The 26,346-nt window shown below is 45.9% G+C and overlaps 1 protein-coding gene across 2 annotated transcripts in view; it reads right to left on the bottom strand.

Moving 5' to 3' along the window:
• MAN2A1 (mannosidase alpha class 2A member 1) overlaps nucleotides 1-26,346 on the bottom strand; it is a 145,459-nt gene that overhangs the window by 42,380 nt on the left and 76,733 nt on the right. For both annotated transcript variants that reach the window (XM_064139924.1, XM_064139925.1), the window contains 4 exons: nucleotides 17,902-18,067; nucleotides 13,790-14,020; nucleotides 13,562-13,684; nucleotides 2,866-2,980 (listed from right to left, as the gene is read on the bottom strand). In XM_064139924.1, coding sequence (XP_063995994.1) covers nucleotides 2,866-2,980; nucleotides 13,562-13,684; nucleotides 13,790-14,020; nucleotides 17,902-18,067 — 635 coding nt within the window. The remainder of the gene's footprint in view (nucleotides 1-2,865; nucleotides 2,981-13,561; nucleotides 13,685-13,789; nucleotides 14,021-17,901; nucleotides 18,068-26,346) is intronic.

Genomic DNA, 26,346 nt, shown 5'->3' with positions numbered 1-26,346 from the left:
CATCTCTACCAGAACAGATGATTCTGTCAGCAGATAAAAGAGATTAAGAGGAAGCTCACTGTTAACTAAAGCATGCCTGTGGCACTGGAGTAAGTAAATCAGACTTCAATATTAATTCTGCTAATAAGCAACATCTTTTTTGTCATTTTTCAGGAGATATTTTGTTGTAACTTTGAAGCTATGAAAGAAACTATATATTTTTAAGATATTTCTAAAATTATTTTTTCTGATTTGTGTTATTTACAGTTGCTTGTGGAAGGCCACAGATAGGCCTAATATGCATCCTGGCTTGTGAAGGCATGATCCCCCACTCCCCCTCTGCCTTCTGGAGTGGGAAGAAATGTGGGAAAGAGGACACAGAACCTGAAGCCACTGAGTCTAAGGATCCTGGCTTGCCCAGACTTGTTTTGCCTCTGTTTACATGCTGTGGTAAACAAGATACATGTACTTGGCTGGTGCTCACCTCATGCATGGCCTATGTTTTCCCAAATTTGGGTGAAGCAAGCCCCTGGCTTCACCTAATACAGGTTAGTTTTGGCAAAATGCCATTCTGATTGGTTAATCTCCGTTGCTCAATGGAGCAATCAAGACTGGGACAATTAAATGTGAGAGAAGTGGTTTACAACTTGCCATGCCTCATCTTGCTATGCCATGCTGTGCTTTGTCTCACCTTGCCTTGCTATGCCAAGCTGCTTCAAACCAGCTTTGTTGCTTAACGACAAGCTTTGATGCTTCAAGCTTGTCTACCTGGAAACTTTGCCATGCCTCAGTTTACCAGGGAGAGGCATAAGTGCCCCTCACACCATAGCAAATAAGTCATTGCCAAATGCTGCCTGAAACCCACAGCCAGCCTTAGCGTGAATAACCCTGCCAGCAGGTAACAACAGCCTAGACCGGGCAGAAGGGGTAAGGGCAGGAGAGCTGAATGCCCTTGAACAAGCTGCACTACTGCCACTATAGCAGTTACAGCCATTGAAAGCAAGTAAGTTGCTCCCAGCCTCAGTGCCCACTCACATAGACAAGTCATCACAGCCTGTGTGGTGAGAGAGGGGAGGACATCGTGCTTGCCTGAACAGCTGTGAACCTCCATGCCAAGCATGGAGCCCTGGGAGGATCACTGTCCACCTGAGAGGGACCAAGACCAGCTGAGAGGATCATGCAAGCCCCAGGCACCCTGCCAGAATCCTGGGAGAACTCCAAAAGCTTCCAATGGTTACTATACCAACAACAGCACCCCTCCAAGTATTTTAGGTACTGCATGGATTATAATGCAGCCCCAGAAATCCAGAGATAATAATTTGTGAGTAAATAGTCTAGAAAGCCTCTTCGTACTTAAAGCTCTCTGCTTTGGCTCTGTTTGCTCTGTAATTCTAACTGTGCCCTCTGCTTTAGCAGGGAGGAGCCTCTCGAGTGCCCCCTAGAGGGCAAGCGGCATACTGCACCACAAGCGTCTCCAAAAGCCTATCAAAATGCAAACAGCTTTACTAGAGTGTTCTAAATTGTTTGGTACTGCCCTATGCAATCTATTTGCACAACCGAGCATAAAGTTAATAAAATACTGTGCACTCATAAACAAAACTCAATAATTTTCTCATTTATGGTATTGAATAATATTATCTAATATTCTTATTTCATAATAACAACAGCTACCTACAGCATTCAGAGGACCCAGTAAAGTTCAGGATCCCCCTTGTGTGCAGTTCACACTACAAAATTTTCTAACACCAAGAAGTATCTTCAACAAATCTGCTGAGTTCAAGCATGACAGCTTAATGAGTAGTACGATGCTCAGTAAGGGATCATGATCATAGAATCACAGAATCAATCAGGTTGGAAGAGACCTCCAAGATCATGCAGTCCAACCTAGCACCCAGCCCTGTACAATCAGCTAGACCATGGCACTAAGTGCCTCATCAAGTCTTGTGTTGGAGGTGTCCCACTCTTCTGTTGCTGGTTGCCTGGGAGAAGAGACCAACCCCCACCTGGATACAGCCTCCCTTCAGTCACTTGTAAACAGTACTAAGCCCCACCCTGAGCCTCCTCTTCTCCAGGCTAAACAACCCCAGCTCCCTCACAGGGCTGTGCTCCAGGCCCCTCACCAGCTTCGTTGCCCTTCTCTGGACACCTTCCAGCACCTCAACATCTCTCTTGAACTGAGGGACCCAGAACTGGACACAGCACTCAAGGTGTGGTCTGAGCAGTGCTGAGTACAGGGGCAGAAGAACCTCCCTTGTCCTACTGGCCACACTGCTCCTGATCCAGGCCAGGATGCCATTGGCTCTCTTGGCCACCTGGGCACATTGCTGCTTCATCTTCAGCCTACTATCAGTACCCTCAGGTCCCTCTCTGCCTGGCTGCTCTCAGCCACTCAGTCCCCAGCCTGTAGTGCTGCTTAGGGTTGTTGTGGCCAAAGTGCAGAACCCTGAACTTGGCCTTGTTCAATCTCATCCCATTGGCCTCTGCCCACCTATGCAGCCTGTCCAGGTCCCTCTGCAGGGCTCTGCTACCTTCCAACAGATCAACACTTGCTCCTACCAGTACTCCCAGGTCCCTTTCTTCCTAGCTGCTCTCAGCCATTCTGTCCCCAGTCTGCAGTGCTGCTTGAGGTTGTTGTGGCCAAAGGGAACACCTTCAGGGACAGAGTCTCCACCACCTCCCTGGGCAGCCCATTCCAATGCCAGTCACTCTCTCTCTCTCTGGCAAGAACTTCCTCCTAACATCCAGCAATGGACCCAACAAAGACTTCAGTCTGGCACATTCTGTATTAGTTCAGAAGAACATTTAAACATTAAAAAGACAGGTAAGATCCAGTAAGGTAGTGATGAAAGGTTACTGTTGAGAGAGAAAGAATTTCATGGCCCTTACCCTGGACCTGGTACAGTCGCATGGTATGTGTCACGTGGTGGAAAAAACACACAACTTCTGAGAAAATTCTTCCATGGGCAACTCTTATGATAGGTGGATCTGTAAAAATGTAAGGCTGCAAACACAAAATGTGAAGTCAGAATCATCACTTTGAAAGTTTTGCATAGAAATAGTGCCAACAAAACAAAGCATTCCATTAAATATTCAGCCGTATGTTTTTCAGACTGTTTGGTGTAACAACTCTGCACTAGGGAGGCCTCACTTTGAGTGCTGTGTGCAGTTCTGGGCCACTCACTTCAAGAAAGACACTGAAGTGCTGGAGCAGGTCCAGAGGAGAGTGATGAGACTGGGGAAGGGACTGGAGGGAAAGTCTTATGAGGAGAGCCTGCGGGAGCTGGGCTTGTTTAGTCTGGAGAAGAGAAGACTCAGGGGGGACCTTATCACACTCTGCAACTACCTGAAGGGAAGACTGGATGAGGCACTTAGTGCCATGGGCTGGTTGACTGGACAGGGCTGAGGGATAGGTTGCACTGGATAATCTTGGAGGTCTCTTCCAACCTGGTTGATTCTATGATTCTATGTAGTCAGGTGGAGCTCAGGCTCTTCTCCCAGGAGACTTGTGACAAGATGAGAGGGCATGGCCTGAAGATGCACCAGGGGAGGTTTAGGTTGGATGTTACGAAGCACTTCCTCATGAGAGGGGTAATTAGATGCTGGAATGGACTGCCCAGGGAGGTGGTGGAGTTGCCATCCCTGAAGGTGTTTAAGGAAGGATTGGAGGTGGCACTTAGTGACATGGTCGAGTTGGTGTGGTGTTGTTAGGTCATAGGCTGAACTTGATTATCTCAGAAGTCTATTCCAGCCTGAGAAACTCTGTGATTCTGTCACAGTCTAAGGCCTGAGAATTCAGTCAATCTGAAATTCAGCACCTTCACCTCAGAGCCTCAGTTCTCCTTTAGCTAAAGTTAGAACAACCTTCATTGCATTTCTCACAGCTATCCTGTGAACATGAACATGCATTTTACAAGGCCTACAAACAAAAGTAATGTAATTATATTGCAAACATCTATGTTGAGTTCTTTTGCTAGTAAAACAATACTTGCTAACCAATACTGAAACACTGCAGGTTCATAATCCGTGGTAGATAGTTCAAGTGTATCTTTGGCTTGGTCACAGTTCACTTTATCAGTGGTACATTCTGCATGAGGAAAGGTGTTTCTACACTGCCTTGCAGCTCAGTCTCTAAATCCTTTGCCCTTTCTTCATCAAAAGCAGATACAGTTGCCAGGGGAGATCTCTAGAATGCTGGGGGAAGCCAAGAATCATTAAGAAGCCTCGCCTCAAGATATTGGCTTCTTAGCAATATGTCTCAGACCAGCAGAAATTTCGAATAGTCAAACCAGAGAGATGGTGAAAATTGTATTTCCACACAGTCACAGTATTTTGAATCTTCACTAAATAAACAATGATTTAAAAGAACCCAAAACCCAGCTGATCCCAAACTGAACTGTATGCTTCACACAGAAATACGTGGTTAAATATTGAGCACGGGCAAAGCCAAAACTGAAAACACAACACATACAACTACAGCAATAAATTATAGAACCAGCCAGGTTGGAGGAGACCTCCAAGATCATCCAGTCCAACCTAGCACCCAGCCCTAGCCAATCAACCAGACCATGGCACTAAAGTGCCTCATGCAGGCTTTGCCTCAACACCTCCAGGGATGACAACTCCACCACCTCCCTGGGCAGCCCATTCCAATGCCAATCACTCTCTCTGACAACAACTTCCTCCTAACATCCAGCCTAGACCTCCCCCGGCACAACTTGAGACTCTGTCCCCTTGTTCTGTTGTTGGTTGCCTGGCAGAAGAGATAAACCCCACCTGGCTACAACCTCCCTTCAGGTAGTTGTAGACAGCAATGAGCTCTGCCCTGAGCCTCCTCTTCTGCAGGCTGCACAACCCCAGCTCCCTCAGCCTCTCCTCACAGGGCTACTTGACAAACGTGCTGTTCAGAGGGATCTGAGAAGAAAGGTCTTAAAGGACAGCTGTCCACTTCCTGTATGTATCAGTGTTATAAGGAGGACAGAGGATGTTCTTTTTTCTTGAGCAATGAAATTTGAGACCTAATGAAGAGAGAAAATCAAGACTATATGGACAAAAATATGTCAGAGAACAAGTTCAGTCTCCTTTCATAGAATCAACCATGTTGGAAGAGACCTTCAAGCTCATCCAGCCCAACCTATCCCCGAGCCCTAGCCAGTCAACCAGACCATGGCACTAAGTGCCTCATCCAGGCTTTGCTTGAACACCTCCAGGGATAGTGCCTCCACCACCTCCCTGGGCAGCCCATTCCAATGCCAATTACTCTCTCTGCCAACAACTTCCTCCTAACACCCAGCCTAGACTTCCCCCAGCACTACTTGAGACTGTCCCCCCTTGTTCTGTTGCTGGTTGCCTGGCAGAAGGGCCACCCCCCACTTGGCTACAATGTCCCTTCAGGTAGTTGTAGACAGCAATGAGGTCACCCCTGAGCCTCCTCTTCTCTAGGCTAAACGACTTGAGCATATAATTGCATATTCACAAAGAAGACCTCAAGAAGTTTGAATAAAATAAATTGAAAGAGGTGCTCAAAGACTAAAAATCTGTCTTCTAATGAACATTTATTCTTACACTGTTTAATAAAAACTTTGCCAAAACTCCAAGAGACAACACTGCAGTTATCAACTACAGCAATATTTTCTACAGAAGTTTGCAAGAGACATCATCTTAAGGAAGATGCTTTACATTTTTCTACTGATCTTCCTGCAGCAATTTTCTATCCAGTTAAGCAGTACAAAAATACAAATGAAGAAACAGTCTTTTGGACTTTCTAGTTGACATGAAAAGAAGCCAGGACACTTCCAAGGGGCCTCATCCACAAGACAGACAAGTGTTATCTATTATGCAAACTCTGTTTACTAGCTGAGAAATAAAGGAGGAGTATAGTACTGAGGAAGCACAAACCACAGGTGTATTAATATGCTGGCATCAAGGAAATCTAAACACCAGGTATTTTGTTACAATTTTAGTTGGGATTTTGGGTTGTCTTATTTCCATGAAAAACTGCCAAGCTCTATGAATGTAGACTGAACCTTTCCTTTTCTTTGAGCTGTAAGAAATTGCTTTCTCTCTGCTTAACTATCACACACAGGTAGGAAAGACAAACTCATTTAACATGTGATTAGATGCCTCTAGAAGCATATGTTCAGACCAAAATCCCACAGAAGAACTGAATTACTGCCAGGAAGGCAGACTAATCAAACCCTTTAAAATCCTCCCTGCAGGGTAAGACAGCATGAAGAATCTCAGGCTAGGAATGAACTGAAACAGCAGCCAGAAAAAACTCCTAGAAAATGATCTGAGAAGCCAGAGGTCTCCAGGCCAAGTAAATACCCTTGCCAATTACTGCCCAGCAGAGCACTACTTACATTGTTAGCAGAGGGACACCTGTCTTATGTGCTTATTTCTCTGCCTTGCAGGAACATTGCTCACTGGAACTTATCCAGGACCAAACCAGCAAAACAGAGAGACGTTGGATGAGTAACCAAAGAATGCAAAAGGATGTGCATTTATTAAAAAATAAAGTACAAAATCCTGAAGTATTACTTTTAGAACAGTAAGGAACAAAAACAAATTCCAAAATGAACCAAAAGAATAAAAAAGAAAAATTGGAGGAATTCTGTCCCATCAAGCTTGTTAGTATAAAACAGGCTGATGAGATTGACAATAATTATCAAAGTATGTTGTTTCCATACAAGTGGAAAGCTGAAATGGGATTTAACAGCTCTCAAATTCTGGGATACTGCCACAAACAGTAAGTTTACATCACAGAGACTCCGAGTTGCACATCTGATGAGATCAGCTCCAGGCTGGATAGGTGGGCAGAGGCCAAGGGGATGAGACTGAACAAGGCCAAGTGCAGGGTTCTGCACTTTGGCCACAACAACCCCAAGCAGTGCTACAGGCTGGGGATTGAGTGGCTGACAGCAGTCAGGAAGAAAAGGACCTGAGGGGTGCTGGTAGATAGTAGCTGAAGATGAGGCAGCAGTGTGCCCAGGTGGCCAAGAGAGCCAATGGCATCCTGGCCTGCATCAGGAACAGTGTGGCCAGTAGGATGAGGGAGGTTATTCTGCCCCTGTACTCAGCACTGCTCAGGCCACACCTTGAGTCCTGTGTCCAGTTCTGGGCCCATCAATTCAAGAGAGATGTTGAGGTGCTGGAAGGTGTCCAGAGAAGGGTGATGAAGCTGGTGAGGGACCTGGAGCACAAACCCTATGAGGTGAGGCTGAGGATGCTGGGGGTGTGCAGCCTGCAGAAGAGGAGGCTCAGGGCAGAGCTCATTGCTGTCTACAACTACCTGAAGGGAGGCTGTAGCCAGGTGGGGTTGGCCTCTTCTGCCAGGCACCCAGCAATAGAACAAGGGGACACAGTCTCAAGTTGTGCCAGGGTAGGTATAGGCTGGATGTTAGGAAGAAGTTCTTCACAGAGAGAGAGATTTCCCATTGGAATGGGCTGCCCAGGGAGGTGGTGGAGGCACCGTCCCTGGAGGTGTTGAAGCAAAGCCTGGATGAGGCACTTAGTGCCATGGTCTGGTTGACTGGCTAGGGCTGAGTGCTAGGTTGGAGTGGATGATCTTGGAGGCCTCTTCCAACTTGGGTTGATTCTATGATTCTATGATATAGGCTAACCAGGTTTGCCATTCTGAAAACATTTCAAAGCTTTCAAGCAGCAAAACATCTTTATGCACTGAATGTGCAATCATTCCAGTATCATTGTGGAGATCTGTGGTGAAAAGTACAGAAGTCTGTGAAATGATCCTGCATCTGAAATATAAAGTTACTTTTGATGTGAAAGTCTGAGTAAGAGGCACAAATAGGGCTCTTACTACTAAGACAAACTACTTTCCTTTCTAAGTGAAAGAAACAAGTAGTAATAAAACTATTTGCAAAACTGATTGGATAAAGCCCTAGTCTCCTTTGAGTGGGAGCTTGGACTAAGTCACCTTCCATCATGAAGGAATATGTGATTAGAATCTCAGATCACAAGTAAAGATATTTGAGTGTCATATGCAAGGAGTAGTCCTAAGACTTACTTCTTGGACATTTAAAATGAATAGTGACTGTAAAGTCTGTTCTGCTCAGCTCCACTGGAATGAGTACAGTTATACAAGACTTAGCACCCTGATGTGGCAAGTTTTGTTGATTCTGGAAAGCAGCATTTTCACAAACAGGATAACAGAACTAGGGGTCAAATGGTCTGGAGTACTCACATTCAAGTAAAAGATGAGAGTCTCCTCTTGAAGGAAGCAATGGCAGTGGGGTGGAAAGAGGTGGTGAGCTAGAAATTTTAAGGGAGAATATCTGGAGCAAAATAGTATCTGTGCTAGTTTGAAGCAGGGTAGAATGTTTTGGTGAGAAGAACAAGATTACAGGCTGTGGAAAGAAAACAATGGTGATGTCTACTTCCCTCACAGCCTTGCTGAGAAGTATAGGAACAAGACATAAAACCATTAGATAACATCTCTCAGCACTCACTCTCGCTGGGGCTGCTGGCTGATAACCAGCTGCTGGGGCTGCTGCATCTCTCTAACCTCACCCTCCATTTTGGACTAATCCACTTTGCTTCTTACCCTTTGACCAAACCTCCATTCTTCCTTGGGACTGGGCTAAGGTTGAGAGGGGCAGGGGAAAGGTGAAGGGGTGGTTGAGAGCCCCTCCTGGGGACTCAGGTTTCTGGGAGGGGAGTTGTGTTTCTGTATTACCTTTTACCTTGTCTACTTCTGTCTATAACTGTATGTACTGTAACTATCTGCTTGTCTATTGTGCTAAGCTGTAAATATAAGCTTCATTCAATTCCCAGAGCTGCTGAGTCTAGTCTGGGTGATTTCTAAAGTGTGGGGGAGCAGGGAACACCCAAACCATCACAATATCCCATAGCTCCTTAGGATATGTGGCATCAAACTGAGATCCAAACCTTAATAACCTTGTAAATAAGTTAAGCAGCAGTGTTTTAAAAAGTTAAGATACTCTCATTTTCCTTAGTACTTTGCTCTTTTTTCTTTTATTTTTTTCTCCTAATTTGTAGAACATACACAGACATGGTAGGAGCCCTATTTCATCTGTAGAGCTGCAGCATGAAGCCTCTGCTAGGTGTCACTGTCCTGGACTTCACACAGATGAAGGTTGTCACAACCTGAGGTTGTCACTGAAGTATTCACACCTCAGACACAGCAGAGACATAATCGTGCATGACTGAAAACCTTTGCCTCAAGCCCAGAGACCATTTTACTCAGATCTGTCTTAGCTGAACCATGACAATGTGTTGTGGAGCTGTAAATCCAGGTATTCTGTACAGAGTGGTGATAAGGAGTTATGAGCATTCAGTGTACCTTTCATTTGGTATTGTGTAAATCACTATCATTAACCCAGGTCTCTGCAGGCATCTGATTTACTGCTGGTACTAAAGGCTTACCACACCTTACTAAGAATTTACTCTGAAGCACTTCAGAATGGTTTCAAGTCAGCTTATGAAGATGATTAACCCACAGAACCCCTTGAAAGATTCAGAGTCATACACACTTTAGTACAGACCACCACCTGCAGAAGCATGACATCTAGTCTAAACAGTCAGCTCATGGGCAGAGCTGCACTGTATGTGTTGAGTGTTCTAAACTGAAGTGACTTAAACCATGGCCAGCAACCCTAGCATGTGACAGCAATGAGTTTCAAAAATTCAATTTCACAGTATCACAGCATCACCAAGGTTGGAAGAGACCTCACAGATCATCAAGTCCAACCCTTTACCACAGAGCTCAAGGCTAGACCATGGCACCAAGTGCCACATCCAACCTTGCCTTGAACAGCTCCAGGGACGGCGACTCCACCACCTCCCCGGGCAGCCCATTCCAGTGTCCAATGACTCTCTCAGGGAAGAACTTTCTCCTCACCTCCAGCCTAAATCTCCCCTGGCACAGCCTGAGGCTGTGTCCTCTCGTTCTGGTGCTGGCCACCTGAGAGAAGAGAGCAACCTCCTCCTGGCCACAACCACCCCTCAGGTAGTTGTAGACAGCAATAAGGTCACCCCTGAGCCTCCTCTTCTCCAGGCTAACCAATCCCAGCTCCCTCAGCCTCTCCTCGTAGGGCTGTGCTCAAGGCCTCTCCCCAGCCTCGTCGCCCTTCTCTGGACATGCTCAAGCATCTCAATGTCCCTCCTAAACTGGGGGGCCCAGAACTGAACACAGCACTCAAGGTGTGGTCTAAGCAGAGCAGAGTACAGGGGCAGAATGACCTCCCTGCTCCTGCTGACCACACCATTCCTGATGCAGGCCAGGATGCCACTGGCTCTCTTGGCCACCTGGGCACACTGCTGGCTCATGTTCAGGTGGGTATCAATCAGCACCCCCAGATCCCTCTCTGTCTGGCTGCTCTCCAGCCACTCCAACCCCAGCTTGTATCTCTGCATGGGGTTGTTTCCTTTAGAATTAGAGACCAAAAAATGCTATATAAGTACTGTAGCAAGAAAGCCAAATTAGATGAACTAAAATAACTTATGAGTATTGCAGACCTGAGGGAGAAGGCACTAGAACATTTTCCAGGTAAAAAGCAACCAGTTAACGAAGACAAAGAAACCATACAACTGTATTTGTGTCAGAGGAAAACCACCTAAAACCAAATGCACTTATTCTCTGGAGATTTTGCAGTAGTGCATGAAGTGAGATAGGATAAAGCTCATACAGACCTCCCTTTCCAAAAAAATAAATCCCAAATAACAAATAAACAAACAAACAAAAAACCAACACAAGGCAACTGCCTGTCATCTTTCCTATCACAACTCCACACAGGAACCTGTTAGTTAGTGCATCTCACACTGAGAACCCTGTACAGATGCTCTTATGGCTCATTAACAAAGCTCAGTGCTTAGAATTCTCCACTTTAGTTATGCAAAAAGCTACAAAAGCTGAATCCACTACCCTTTATAATGTCTACTTCTAGACTGATTTACAATCAATCTAGAGACCAATGGGATGAGATTAAGAAGGCCAAGTGGAGGGTTCTGCACTCTGGCCACAACAATGCCAAGCAGCACTGCAGGCTGGGGACAGAGTGGCTGGAAAGCAGCCAGGAGGAAAGGGACCTGGGGGTACTCATAGATAGTAGCTGAAGATGAGCCAGCAGTGTGCCCAGGTGGCCAAGAGAGCCACTGGCATCCTGGCCTGCATCAGGAACAGTGTGGCCAGCAGGACAAGGGAGGTTATTCTGCCCCTGTATTCAACACTGGTCAGGCCAGTTCTTCACAGAGAAAGTGATTGGCATTGGAATGGGCTGCCCAGGGAGGTGGTGGAGTCGCCGTCCCTGGAGGTGTTGAGGCCAAGCCTGGATGAGGCACTTAGTGCCATGGCCTGGTTGACTGGATAGGGCTGGGTGCTAGGTTGGACTGGATGATCTTTGAGGTCTCTTCCAACCTGGCTGATTCTATGAAGGTCAACTTTATTCTACAGATGTAACAAATGAGAAACAAGACAAGACCAAACACCCAAAAAAACCCAAGCTCCAATTTAGTTAGCTTGTTTTCTGAAATGGTAAATACAGAATTCAGTTTGGATGCAATTTAATGTTCCCAAGTAGAAACAGGGCAGAAGAAATACACTGCAAAATAGATAGCTGCTTAAAAGTGTTCATAGTTTCATCATCTGCCTTCTGAAATAGCACCTTGCACATTCCTGGTTCCAAAACTGGTACAGTAGGTTCTATATGGTAATTAAGTCAGTGTAAGAACACTGTCATTTCTGAATTACCAACCTGAAAGCTAGCAGGGGTAAGCTGCTGCTGTCTAATAGTTATGCAGCTAAAAATACTGATAAACAGACAACTAAATCAGAACATTTCCTTGCCACTCCATCTTTACATTCATCAGTTGGGACTCAGTATCTTAATATAGTATCTTGGATAACAAGTTACCCATGGCACAGCAATGTGCCCTTGTGGCCAAGAAGGCCAATGGGATCCTGGGGGGTATTAGAAGGAATGTGTCCAGCAGATCAAGGGAGGTTCTCCTCCCTCTCTTCTCTGCCCTGCTGAGACCTCATCTTGAATACTGTGTTCACTTTTGGGCTTCCCAGTTGAAGAGAGACAGGGATCTACTGGAGAGGGTCCAGCAGAAGGCTACAAGGATGATGAGGGGAGGCTGAAGGACCTGGGGCTGCTTAGTCTGGAGAAGACTTAGAGGAGATTTGCTAAATAAGTATCTGAAGGCTGCCAGAAGAGAGGGGACAGGCTCTGCTCACTGCTCCCTGGGATAGCACAAGGAGCAATGGATGTAAGTTGCATCAGAAGAGGTTCCACCTCAACACAAGGGGGAACTTCCTTACTATGAGGGTCTCAGAGCACTGGCACAGGCTGCCCAGGGAGGTTTGTGGAGTCTCCTTCTCTGGAGCCTTTCAAGGCCTGTCTGGATGTGTTCCTCTGTGATCTGTGTTAGATTGTATTGTCGTGCTCTGGCAGGGAGGTTGGACTGGATGATCTCTTTGTGTCCTTTCCAACCCTTAACATCCTGTGATCCTATGATGATCCTAAGACCCCTGGGTTAATTACTACATTAAACTACATATGCTAATATCTGCCAAAGAAGTACTACACTCTGAACTGGAAAAGCTTCTCGTTCATAATATGGAAGTTTTAAGAATCAGAAAAACAAAGAAATGCAAAGTGAAATCAGTAAGTCCCACACATTTTTACCACAGGAAACGAACTCATTTTACTGATAGTGAATGGTCACACCTCATGGGATTTCTTCCAAGGGTAGCATCCTAGTTACAGTTGGTTTTTTTGGTTTGTTGTTTTTTTTTGTTTTTTTTTTTTTGTGAATTATAAATATTCTGTATACTTTTACACTTCCAAATGAATGCTGGGTTGTTTTTTTTAAACCCAAGTCTGGATTTATAAAATACAAAGCTCTGCCAATCACTTCAATAACTGATGAGGGAGGTTGTTCTTCCCCTGTACTCAGCACTGGTCAGGCCACACCTTCAGTACTGTGTCCAGTTCTGGGCTCCTCAATTCAAGAGAGATGTTGAGGTGCTGGAAGGCGTCCAGAGAAGGGCAGCAAGGCTGGTGAGGGGCCTGGAGCACAAACCCTTTGAGGAGAGACTGAGGGAGCTGGGGGTGTGCAGCCTGCAGAAGAGGAGGCTCAGGGCAGAGCTCACTACTGTCTACAACTACCTGAAGGGAGGTTGTAGCCAAGTGGGGTTGGTCTCTTCTCCCAGGCACCCAGCAATAGAACAAGGGGACACAGCCTCAAGTTGTGCTGGAGGAGGTCTAGGCTGTATGTTAAGAGGAAGTTCTTCACAGAGAGAATGACTGGCATTGGAATGGAATGCCCAGGGAGGTGGTGGAGGCACTGTCCCTGGAGGTGTTCAGGAAAAGACTGGCTGAGGCACTTAGTGCCATGGTCTGATTGACTGGATAGGTCTCGGGGATAGGCTGGACTGGATGAGCTTGGATTGGAGGTCTCTTCCAACCTGGTTGATTCTGTAATTATCTCTAGCCACAGAGCTGTGTTTCAGCGTTGGGTAAAGCTAAGTATTCCAACATGCATTTGCACAATTCTTCAAATTACTTCAAGATAAGAACCTCACTGCAAGTGGATGATTTACCTTGGCATCTCCATCTGGCAAAAAGAGATAAGCTCCACTTTTATCCCGGTTACTCGTAGTTCCATACCAAGCAAACTCCACTTTCATTGGATGATTTTTACCGTCTTCTTTGGCATTTACTTTCTAAGGGCAGAGAATCAGGTTTGAAACAGTGGACACATTTAGGTTTCTACAAGAAAAGTTCTTCAAAAAGTAAAACATAGTGTTTCAAAATAAAATGCAACACACCTCCAGCAATCCAGACATTCCAGAAAACCATAATTTCATGTAAGAGTTTTCCAAGATGATATTGTCCACAGAATGCTCCATCTCTTTTATCTTGAAAAGTCTGTCTAACTTCTCCTGCCTATTATTCTTCATGTATATATCATAGTCTGCTAAAACTGTTTCTGAATTCTGAACCTCCAAAAGCTGGTAAACTCCAAGCCCCAGAGGTGGTAGATGTGCCACGAATGAGATCTGTTGGGAGCAAAAAATAAGTCATTATTAACAAAAAAAACCCCAACCAACCCAAAGTATCAACTTTTCATACTAAATTTATGCTCAGAGTAAGTCCCTTTGCTTCAATAACTTTAGGATGACTGATTTTTTTAAATCATATTTCATAAATGAATATCAAATTACAAATGAAAAAAAAAGTGCTGAAGCATGTGAAGAATTAGTAAATGAAAATGTCTGCACTGTTAGTTTGCTTACAATCAAGATCACTGCTACAGTAACACAATAATGATTTTCAATCTCATTAAAAAACAATGTTAGCTGTAATGTGCAGTTCTGAGCATATTTGGTACGCAGTGTATTAAGTGCACAAAGACCCTCACTCATCACTCAAGTTGAATCCACAAACTTAAAGATGAACATATATGAAGGGCTCTGCAGCGGGACCTTGACCGCCTGTACAGATGGGCAGAGTCCAAGGGGATGGCATTCAATAGCTCCAAGTGCAGGGTGCTGCACTTTGGCCACAACAACCCCATGCAGAGATACAGGCTGGGGTCAAAGTGGCTGAGAGCAGCCAGACAGAGAGGGATCTGGGGGTGCTGATTGATACCCACCTGAACATGAGCCAGCAGTGTGCCCAGGTGGCCAAGAGAGCCAGTGGCATCCTGGCCTGCATCAGGAATGGTGTGGCCAGCAGGAGCAGGGAGGTCATTCTGCCCCTGTACTCTGCACTGCTTAGACCACACCTTGAGTACTGTGTTCAGTTCTGGGCCCCCCAGTTTAGGAGGGACATTGAGATGCTTGAGCGTGTCCAGAGAAGGGTGACAAGGCTGGGGAGAGGCCTTGAGCACAGCCCTACGAGGAGAGGCTGAGGGAGCTGGGATTGGTTAGCCTGGAGAAGAGGAGGCTCAGGGGAGACCTTATTGCTGTCTACAACTACCTGAGGGGTGGTTGTGGCCAGGAGGAGGTTGCTCTCTTCTCTCAGGTGGCCAGCACCAGAACGAGAGGACACAGCCTTAGGCTGCACCAGGGGAGATTTAGGCTGGAGGTGAGGAGAAAGTTCTTCCCTGAGAGAGTCATTGGGCACTGGAATGGGCTGCCCGGGGAGGTGGTGGAGTCGCCGTCCCTGGGGCTGTTCAAGGCAGGACTGGACGTGGCACTTGGTGCCATGGTCTGGCCTTGAGCTCTGTGGTAAAGGGTTGGACTCGATGATCTGTGGGGTCTCTTCCAACCCTGATGATACTGTGATACTGTGATACAGCAATTGTCTCAATTTTAATGTGTGGTTAAGAACTAAAAAGTAATCTGGGCAGAACAGTTAGCAGCAGGTAGATCTCCAAAGCAATTTACTTAGGTGCAGATATGCAATTTTATTTCTTCTTCTGGTAATTAGCAGGATTAATTGTTGCATTGACTTACTCATAGTAGCTCATGTGGTACTTATTTTTGTTAATATAGATAATCTTAGTAAAACAGGAATGCTTTAGCTATAGCTCAACAGTGCTTATGCAGCACCAGGGCCTTTTCTGCCTCTCACACTGCCCTGCTAGCAGGAAGCTGGGAGGGGACACAGCTGAGACAGGTGGCTCATCTGATCAAAGGTATAATCTGAACTGTATGACATACACTCAGCAATATAAAGCTGGGGAAGAAGGGGAGACTTTCAGAGCTATGGTGCTTGTCTTTCCCAGTAACTGCTACATGTGATGAAGCCCTGCTTGCCTAAAAATGGCTGAATGTTGGTCTGTTGATGAGAAGTCGTGAACAACTCCTTGTTTCACTCTGCTCACAAGCACAGTTTCTGCTTTACTTATTACACTGTCTATCTCAGTCCTCAGGATTTCTTACTATTAACCTTCCAACTCTATTCCACCCCAATAGGGGCAGTGAGTGAATAGATGTGAGCAGCTGAGTTGTTTACCCAGGTTAACTCACAACAATTATCAGCAGCTAACCCTTTGGAGGAAAACTGCCACACACTGAATTATCTTTGCAGGAATATTATACTGAAACATGTTCAACTTGGGTCCCAAGTCGAAAGCAGTAAGAAAGTAAGACTGAAAGTAATACAGCCCTATTATATCAGGGCAACCTGTTTCAGTGCCACTCTAACCTCCTCATGGTGAAAACCTACTTCCTAATATCTAATCCAAATATACCCTCTCTCAGTTTAAACCCATTATCCCTTGTCTTATCACCTTTCCTGTAGGCCCCTCTTAGGTTACTAGAAGGCTGCTATAAGGTTTTCCTGGAGTCTTCTCCAGCAGCCCCAACTGTTTCAGCCTGTCCTCATGGAGTCATAGAATCAAGCAGGTTGGAAGAGACCTCCAGGATCATCCAGCCCAACCTAGCACCCAGCCCCGTCCAGTCAACCAGACCATGGCACTAAGTGCCTCAGCCAGGCTTTGCTTCAACACCTCCAGGGATGGTGACTCCACCACCTCCCTGGGCAGCCCATTCCAATGCCAATCACTCTCTCTGACAACAACTTCCTCCTAACATCCAGCCTAGACCTCCCCTGGCACAGCTTTAGACTGTGTCCCCTTGTTCTATTGGTGGTTGTCTCGGAGAAGAGGCCAACCCCACCTGGCTACAGCCTCCCTTCAGGTAGTTGTAGACAGCAATGAGGTCCCCACTGAGCCTCCTCTTCTCCAGGCTGCACACCCCCAGCTCCCTCAGCCTCTCCTCATAGGGTTTGTGTTCCAGGCCCCTCACCAGCCTTGCTGCCCTTCTCTGGACACCTTCCAGCACCTCAACATCTCTCTTGAATTGAGGGGCCCAGAACTGGACACAGCACTCAAGGTGTGGCCTGACCAGTGCTGAGTACAGGGGAAGAATAACCTGCCTTGTCCTGCTGGCCACACTGTTCCTGATGTAGGCCAGGATGCCATTGGCTCTCTTGGCCCCCTGGGCACACTGCTGGCTCATCTTCAGCTACTATCCACCAGTACCCCCAGGTCCCTTTCCTCCTTGCTGCTCTCAGCCACTCTGGCCCCAGCCTGCAGTGCTGCTTGGGCTTGCTGTGGCCAAAGTGCAGAACCCTGCACTTGGCCTTGTTCAATCTCATCCCCTTGGCCTCTGCCCACCCACCCAGCCTGGCCAGGTCCCTCTGCAGGGCTCTCCTTCCTTCCAACAGCTCCACACCTGCTCCTAGCTTGGTGTCATCTGCAAACTTACTGATGCTGGACTCAATCCCCTCATCCAGATCATCAATAAAGATATTGAACAGGACTGGGCCCAGCACTGATCCCTGCAGCACACCACTAGTGACAGCTGCCAACTGGATGTGGCACCATTCACCACCACTCTCTGAGTTCTGCCATCCAGCCAGTTCTTGACCCAGCACAGAGTGAATCTGTCCAAACCATGAGCTGCCAGCTTGGCTAGGAGCTTCTCATGGCAGCCAGTGTCAAAGGCTTTGCTGCTCCAGCCTTCATTCTCATGGCCCTCCTTTGGAATAACTCCTTTTTACAACAAAGGCCTCAGAGCTGAATGCTCCAGGTGAGATCTCATGGCCCCAGAAAAATTAGTTATCTAAATGTTTGAGTTGTTGCACTCCCAAGCTGGAGTGTTTGAGCACATAGAGACTTGTGTGTGCAGATTACCCCTTAGAGGAAAAAGCAGCCTTAAGAAGTTGAGGGGAAGACATGCACCCAATATTTTCTGCTCATGCAGGTGAAACCAACGTTTTACATGTAATAAAACACATAACAAAAGACAAATGGACAGTATAAGGAAAACTAAATGCAAAACACATTTCCTTTTGAATGACTGAATTCATGGCATTTCCTGCAGAAGACAGAAATGCCAGTATCTAAGCATGCTCTCAGGCTGTGAAGGTACAGCATCTGTCAAAAAAAGCATTAAAATGTTTTAATTTTCACTTAAAAGCAGTGTACCTGATATGCTTCATGTGATACTGTAGTTGCTCCATCCCAAACAGCGCTAACTTGAACAGTAACAGGTTTTCCCAGGGGAGATAACAATTTAAGTCTGGGTGAATTTACATTGACTGAAACCACTGATAATCTCTCTTGTTCCATAGGGTTATATACCAAGAGGTACCTGCCAGAAAAAAAAACCAAAAACCAAACATTTGCCAAATTAACTTTTGGTAAAGAAGCTCTCCTCCTTTAAGTTTAATGTTACTGCACATAAGTTTTATGTACAGAGTATTAAAACAACATTAGAACAACAGGTACATACCACAACAAATGAATGTGCAAAACACCACCAGGCAACAATGGGTACTTAACATCAACTCTTGGTTATGTCCTCTTTTTTTACTGCTGCTGTTTTTTTTTTTTCAAGCTATTTTTGAAAGAATCTTTCAACAAAAGCACACCAATTTCCCACACTCTCTGCTAAAGAATTGCTTTTAGCAGCTGAACTATTCTCATTCACTGTTTCTTTCCCTTCAATGTAATTTAGAAACAAATGACAACGTAAGTAATGATCTAAAAAATACATAGAATCATAGAATCAACCAGGTTGGAAGAGACCTCCAAGATCATCCAGTCCAACCTAGCACCCAGCCCTAGCCAATCAACCAGACCATGGCACTAAGTGCCTCATCCAGGCTTTGCTTGAACACCTTCAGGAACAGTAATGCACAAAGTCTGCTGTATGTATGATATATGCTCTCTAAAACAACCAGTTTAGGTCTGCTATAAAGGGAAACTTCTGAATTATTGGAGTAATCACAGAATCAGAATCAGTCAGGGTTGGAAGGGACCACAAGAATCATCTAGTTCCAATCCCCCTGCCAGGGGCAGGGACACCCTACCCTAGATCAGGGCTGGCCAGAGCCTCATCCAGCCCCCTTCAGATCCTGGAAGGCCACAAGAAGGTCCCCTGGGAGCCTCCTCTGCTCCAGCCTGCACAGCCCCAACTCTTTCAGGCTGTGCTCACAGCAGAGCTGCTGCAGCCCTCTCAGCATCCTCCTGGCCCTGCTCTGGACAACTTCCAGCATCTCCATATCCCTCTTGTCCCAGGGGCTCCAGAGCTGGATGCAGTACTTCAGGTGGGGTCTCAGCAAAGCACAGCAGAAGGGGAGAATCCCCTCCCAGGCCCTGCTGGCCACACTGTTGCTGCTGCAGCCCAGGCTCTGCTTGGCTTTCTGGGTTGCAAGTGCACACTGCTGGCTCCTGTTGAGCTTCTCTTCCCCCAGCACCCCTCCAGCCTAGATTTGTGCTTGGGATTGCCTCAACCCAGGACTTTGCATTTGGTCTTGTTGAACCTCATGAGGTTGGCTTGCGCCAACCTCTCCAGGACCCTCTGGATGTCATCCCTTCGCTCCAGCACGTCTGCTGCAACACACAGCTTGGTGTTGTCAGCAAACTTGCTGAGGCTGCACTCATTGCCTCTGTCCATGGCACGGTTATAATTAGCTAAAACTCCCTTTGACAATCATCTTAACATAAACTGCAACCTTTTTACTAGGTACACATGGATGAACTATTTTTTATTAAATCATATGTCTGTTCTTCCATTTGAACACAGATTATGTTACTAACAAAACAAACCAATCCTAAAACTGGATAAAGCAGCTTTATCAGCCTATGTCTATACCTATTTAGCCTGGAGAAGAGGAGGCTCAGGGGTGATCTTATTACTGTCTACAACTACCTGAAGGGGCCTTGTAGCCAGGTGGAGGGTGGCCTCTTTTCCCAGGTAACCAGCAATAGAACAAGGGGACACAGTCTCAAGCTGTGCCAGGGTAGGTCTAGGCTGGATATTAGGAAAAAGTTCTTCAAAAGAGAGAGTGATTTCCCATTGGAATGGGCTGCCCAGGGAGGTGGTGGAGGCACCGTCCCTGGGGGTCTTCAAGAAAAGCCTGGATGAGGCACTTAGTGCCATGGTCTAGTTGACTGGATAGGGCTGGGTGCTAGGTTGGACTGGATGATCTTGGAGGTCTCTTCCAACCTGGTTGATTCTATGATTCTATGTATTTTTTAGATCATTACATACGTTGTCATTTGTTTCATATGCAGTAAGTTATGGGAAAGTGTCTCATGCATCTGCAGGGTATCGTTGTACTTCTTCCATTGTGAAGCTCAAATAATGCTTTATCCAGAACTGTTCCCTCAAATCTCTTTAACAACGAAAAATGCTCTTGCTGAAATTTCTGATCACCTCTGAGATGTACAACAGAAATCATATTCTGGCTTCAACCTCCCTGTTTCACTGTAAAATCTAATCTTTTATCAGTCTCCATGATACCCACTCCCTACTTAATCAAATCACTCCATCTTTTCTTCTAAGTAGATCTTTCTCATTCTGTGCTCCATTTTCTATGCAGATTCCTAAGGCGTTTGTAAGCTGTTTTCTTTCGTCTCCTTTCAGATCTTAATCTTCACATTTGGTTGCCTCCATAGATCAAACCACTTCAACTAAATTTGTCTCCTTCCACAGAAACTCAAAATCTCATTCTGTCAGCTCTAACTTGAACATCACTTTTATCTTGAACTTCTTTCCATAATCTTTTATTTTTACTGTTAAGTCGTGCAGGTTCCTTACCTATTTAGATCCTCTGCGCTCCATGATTTGTTAGCCCAGTTCTACAGTACGAGCAAGGCTCTGCTAAAAAGTTACTTGCACAGCTGCTGGGGTTTGAGCCCGGCTGAGTAACTGAACAGACTTAGGTCACTCTGATAAGGAGGCACAGCTGCAGAGAAGTGGCCTTGAGGAAGCTAGCAGAGAAGCTGAGAAGTTAGCTGCTATCTGTAGCTGAGCGGTGTGAGGGCGCCTCGAAGAGGGGGCAGGCTGGTCAGCACTGGGAACAAGCAAGTGTGGCCAGATGTGCAAAGGAGGACTAAGGGGGGTAGTTGGTCAGGTCTGCCTCTAAGCATGTGGACAGCCCATGTTCTGCTGTGCGAGCCTAGAGTCATGCACACCCCTGTACCGAACTCCATGACATAAGCATCTCGCTTAGCTTCAATAAACAGACTGACCACCTATGCACCATATTGGTATGAGCCTGTGTCTTCCCATGTGCCCTAAGTGAGGCCAACTCAAGACACAGATAAAGCCTTTAGCATTTTGGGTTTTTTTCCCAGCATTAGAATCATAGAATCAACCAGGTTGGAAGAGACCTCCAAGCTCATCCAGTCCAACCTAGCACCCAGCCCTACCCAGTCAACCAGACCATGGCACTAAGTGCCTCAGCCAGTCCCTTCTTGAAGACTCCCAGGGACGGTGCCTCCACCACCTCCCTGGGCAGCCCATTCCAATGCCAATCACTCTCTCTGACAACAACTTCCTCCTAACACCCAGCCTATACTTCCCCCAGCACAACTTGAGACTATGTCCCCTTGTTCTATTGCTGGTTGCCTGGGAGAAGAGGCCACCCCCCACCTGGCTACAATGCCCCTTCAGGTAGTTGTAGACAGTAATAAGATCACCCCTGAGCCTCCTCTTCTCCAGGCTGCACACCCCCAGCTCCCTCATCCTCTCCTCATAGGATTTGTGCTCCAGGCCCCTCACCAGCTTTGTTGCCCTTCTCTGGACATGTTCCAGCACCTCAACATCTCCCTTGAATTGAGGGGCCCAGAACTGGACACAGCACTCAAGGTGTGGCCTGACCAGTGCTGAGCACAGGGGCAGAATAACCTCCCTTGTCCTACTGGCCACACTGTTCCTGATGCAGGCCAGGATGCCATTGGCTCTCTTGCCCACCTGGGCACACTGCTGGCTCATCTTCAGCCTACTCTCTATCAGTACCCCCAGGTCCCTTTCCTCCTGGCTGCTTTCCAGCCACTCAGTCCCCAGCCTGCAGTGCTGCTTGGGGTTGTTGTGGCCAAGGTGCAGAACCCTGCACTTGGCCTTGTTCAGTCTCATCCCATTGGCCTCTGCCCACCCACCCAGCCTGGCCAGGTCCCTCTGCAGAGCTCTCCTACCTTCCAACGGCTCCACACCTGCTCTTAGCTTGGTGTCATCTGCAAACTTACTGATGCTGGACTCAATGCCCTCGTCCAGATCATCAATAAAGATATTGAACAGGACTGGGCCCAGCACTGATCCCTGAGGGACACCACTAGTGACAGCTGCCAACTGGATGTGGCACCATTCACCACCACTCTCTGAGCTCTGCCATCCAGCCAGTTCTTGATCCAGCACAGAGTGAATCTGTCCAAACCATGAGGTGCCAGCTTGGCCAGGAGCTTCTTGTGGCAGACAGTGTCAAAGGCTTTGCTGAAGTCCAAGTAGACTACATCCACAGCCTGCCCCACATTCACCAGGCAGTGAATTAGCTCTAAACAAGCTGAGGACAGCTGTTCTCCCTTACATACATTCCAGAAGACAGTGAGGACTCCCTGACACCGTGAAGTCTGGCAGACAGACTAAGTTAATCCAGCACCAAGCTATGAATGTAATAGACACAAAATAATAATTCTTACTTCTCCATGCTGCTGAAAAGTTTCATCTACTCTATTTCCATCCTCTCCTTTTTATTTCATTTTTTTCAACACTAATTAAAACAGATGTGGTTTTGTTCTAGGGATATTCGGAACCCTCATGAATATTAACCAGGCTACCATTTCCTCTTTTCATTGGTTCTCTGTTTTTTTTTCTGCCACAAATGTAGGCAGTTCATCTTCACTTTCATAGCTACAATCAGTAGGAAAGGTCAATTCCAACTTCTCATTGGTTGAATAAATTAAAATCAGAGGTTACACTAGACTTTCATAGCAAGTATGTTTAGACTACCTTCCATGGACAGAATGACCTTCCTAGAAGAATTATTTTCCTTTAAACTCTTTAGATGAAGATTCCTGTTCTGAAGTACTGTTGAATCATGGTCTGTGCATAACAACTGTATTCACTTCATAGTTCATCACCCAACTGTGGTCAGCTGCCTTCTAGCAGAACCAAAAGAGCTTTGAGATGCTATTTTTGGCTGTTTTGTGTTGAAGCCTCCTAAATCACTAGGCAACAAAAGAGCTATGTGTATTTCTGGTCAGCTTTCAGAGCCTTTAGGAACTTGCATGAGACTTCATGACAGCCTCTCCTAGACTTGAGTAAGTCATTTCACATGTCTGGTTAACAGAAGACTTCATCTTTTGGGGTAAGATTTTAATATACATGCTGAAGTCATTCTTTTAGAAGAGCTGTGGAATCAAAAACTAAACCAAAACTGGTCTCTGTGTAGACCTTTTTAAAAGTAGGAAGATACAAAATAAAATTAGCAATACACTTTAAGAACTCCTGTATACAGTGAAAAAGGAGTGTAATAACATCCAGCCTACACCTGCCCTGGCACAGCTTGAGACTGTGTCCCCTTGTTTTGTTGCTGGTTGCCTGGGAGAAGAGGTAGACCCCCACCTGGCTACAGCCTCCCTTCAGGGAGTTGTAGACAGCAATGAGATCACCCCTGAGCCCCTTCTTTTCCACCCTCCATTCTTATTTCAAATACTTTGTTAAATTGTAAAGTGTAAACTGGTCAGAAACAACACAGATCTAAGAAATGACCCATAATAAAGCATCATTTTTACTCATCAAGAGAACATTAAAAACATGTTCTAGTCTTTCTTTACAGTGAGTTCCTGTCTTACACCTCCAAGTGAAATGTTAGCTTATAGAATCATAGAATCAACCAGGTTGGAAGAGACCTCCAAGATCATCCAGTCCAACCTAGCACCCAGCCCTAGCCAATCAACCATACCATGGCACCAAGTACCTCTTATGCATACAATTGATTTCTAGTAGTGCTATATGTCCTCATTAACTTACCTGCCAAACAAAGAACATGTTAATTTCACCATCCCATTGATAGAAATGTGTTTCACATCTTTAGCCACATGACAAATAACCTTAGGAACTGTCATATTATCATCATATTTCACTGCACTGTTTTTAAAAAAATATATTTTTAATAGCCACATAAAGCAAAACCCTTCTTGTCCTATACCTTCTTTAATCAACCTGTTCTAAGTCACTAATTACAAGCAGAGGAATAAGGCAGTTGTGAAGCTAGGAATGCCAGGGAAGATTATCAGTAGCTGAAATGCAGGAATTTTACCTAGATGCAAGTCTTTCTGTTTGGAGTTTTATTGCAGCAGCACTGAATTAATGATACTAGACAAGATAAAATTCTTGTGTAAATATGAAAGCACTGACTAATGCCATTAAATCACCTCACTTGGAATCAAAGGATGGTTTGGGTGAAAAGAGGCCTCCAAAGATCATCTAGTCCAAATCTTCTTTAGTGAGTAGGAACATCCTCCATTAGATCAGGTTGCCCAGAACCTCGCTGAGCCTAACCTTGAATATTTCCAAGAATGGGGCCTCAGCTGGGCAACCTGTTCCAGACACTTCTGAAGTACCAACCAACTCCTGCCCTTAAGTAACATCCCACAACAACTATTTTAAACCTGATAGAAAAGAGCTACGCTTCACTTAAGCTGTGAACAATATCCACAAATCACAAAATCATAGAAACACAGAATCAATCAGGTTGGAAGAGATCTCCAAGATCATCCAGGCCAACCTAGCACCCAGCCCTATCCACTCAGCTAGACCATGGCACTAAATGCCTCATGCAGGCTTTGCTTCAACACCTCCAGGGACAGTGACTCCACCACCTCCCTGGGCAGCCCATTCCAATGCCAATCACTCTCTCTGACAACAACTTCCTCCTAACACCCAGCCTATACTTTCCTCAGCACAGCTTGAGACTGTCCCCTTGTTCTGTTGGTGGTTGCCTGGCAGAAGAGACCAACCCCACCTGGCTACAGCCTCCCTGCAGGTAGCTGTAGACAGCAATGAGGTCACCCCTGAGCCTCCTCTTCTGCAGGCTGCACACCCCCAGCTCCCTCAGCCTCTCCTCACAGGGCTGTGCTCCAGGCCCCTCACCAGCTTTGTTGCCCTTCTCTGGACACCTTCCAGCACCTCAACATCTCTCTTGAATTGAGGAGCCCAGAACTGGACACAGCACTCAAGGTGTGGCCTGAGCAGTGCTGAACACAGGGGAAGAATAACCTCCCTTGTCCTGCTGCCCACACTGCTCCTGATGCAGGCCAGGATGCCATTGGCTCTCTTGCCCACCTGGGCACACTGCTGGCTCATCTTCAGCTACTCTCTACCAGCACCCCCCAGGGCCCTTTCTTCCTGGCTGCTCTCCAGCCACTCTGTGTGGTTATATTACGCAGAGAAGCAACTTGACAATATCTGAAGGCTTTCTATTCCTGATTTTAAAGCAAAACCACAAATATTACTGCCTTTCAAAAGTAGCAAGCAATACTTACCCTTTCAGTATTCAGATCAATGGTCTTTGGATACAGCATTAAGAAAACTCAAAAGCTCACATTTTTCCAAATAAAGGCAAAGGGTGTTTAATTGGCAAAATTCAGTGTTACTAAAACATATTTTACTGGAGAGACACCACTACAGCCAAATACCAGACATCTTTCTTTTCACAGCAATCATTTCTTTCATTTATTTAAAGAAATCAAGTAATTCTGAAACTATTTTAATATAAAATCTATCAAAAAAACCCCAAACCAAACAACAACTGATCTCAAACAGTAATCATGTGTTTCTCCTATAGATAAAACCACAGCCAACTTACACAGTGACCACATACTCCATCTGTGCACTGGCCCCTCAATAAAATGAGAAACAGGTGCAGATAAAAGCTTTTAATCCTGAATTGGATGCATTTACAGTGTATGACTATTTGCAGTTTCCAACAAACCAACCCTACCACCTGCTCTTTAGACACTCTGGGAAAGACATACCTTAATGTTTTTACCCCATATACTTCTGGGTCTCTGAAACCTAGAATCAGTATCTTTCATTCATACAAACATGATGATTACCCCCACCCCATGCCATCACTGAGCCCATGTATTGCTTTCAGACATCAAATAAGACTTTTATTAGACCTTTCCTGTAGTAAAGACCTACTAACCTGTGAAATATTTTCAGCTACAGTTCATAGAATCAACCAGGTTGGAAGAGACCTCCAAGATCATCCAGTCCAGCCTAGCACCCAGCCTTGGCCAATCAACAAGACCACGGCACTAAGTGCCTCATCCAGGCTTTGCTTGAACACCTCCAGGGAATGCCACTCCACCACCTCCCTGGGTAGCCCATTCCAACGCCAATCACTCTGTGAAGAACTTCCTCCTAGCATCCAGCCTAACCCTGGCACAACTTGAGACTCTGTCCCCTTGTTCTGTTGCTGGCTGCCTGGGAGAAGAGACCAACCCCACCTGGCTACAAGGCCCCTTCAGGTAGTTGTAGACAGTAATAAGATCACCCCTGAGCCTCCTCTTCTCCAGGCTGCACACCCCCAGCTCACTCAACCTCTCCTCATAGGGTTTGTGTTCCAGGCCTCTCAC

This window comes from Pogoniulus pusillus, chromosome Z (genome assembly GCF_015220805.1).
Source record: "Pogoniulus pusillus isolate bPogPus1 chromosome Z, bPogPus1.pri, whole genome shotgun sequence".
NCBI classification, from domain to species: domain Eukaryota; kingdom Metazoa; phylum Chordata; class Aves; order Piciformes; family Lybiidae; genus Pogoniulus; species Pogoniulus pusillus.
Note: the sequence above shows the minus strand (reverse complement) of the source record. Positions and strands in the feature narration are given on the sequence as shown.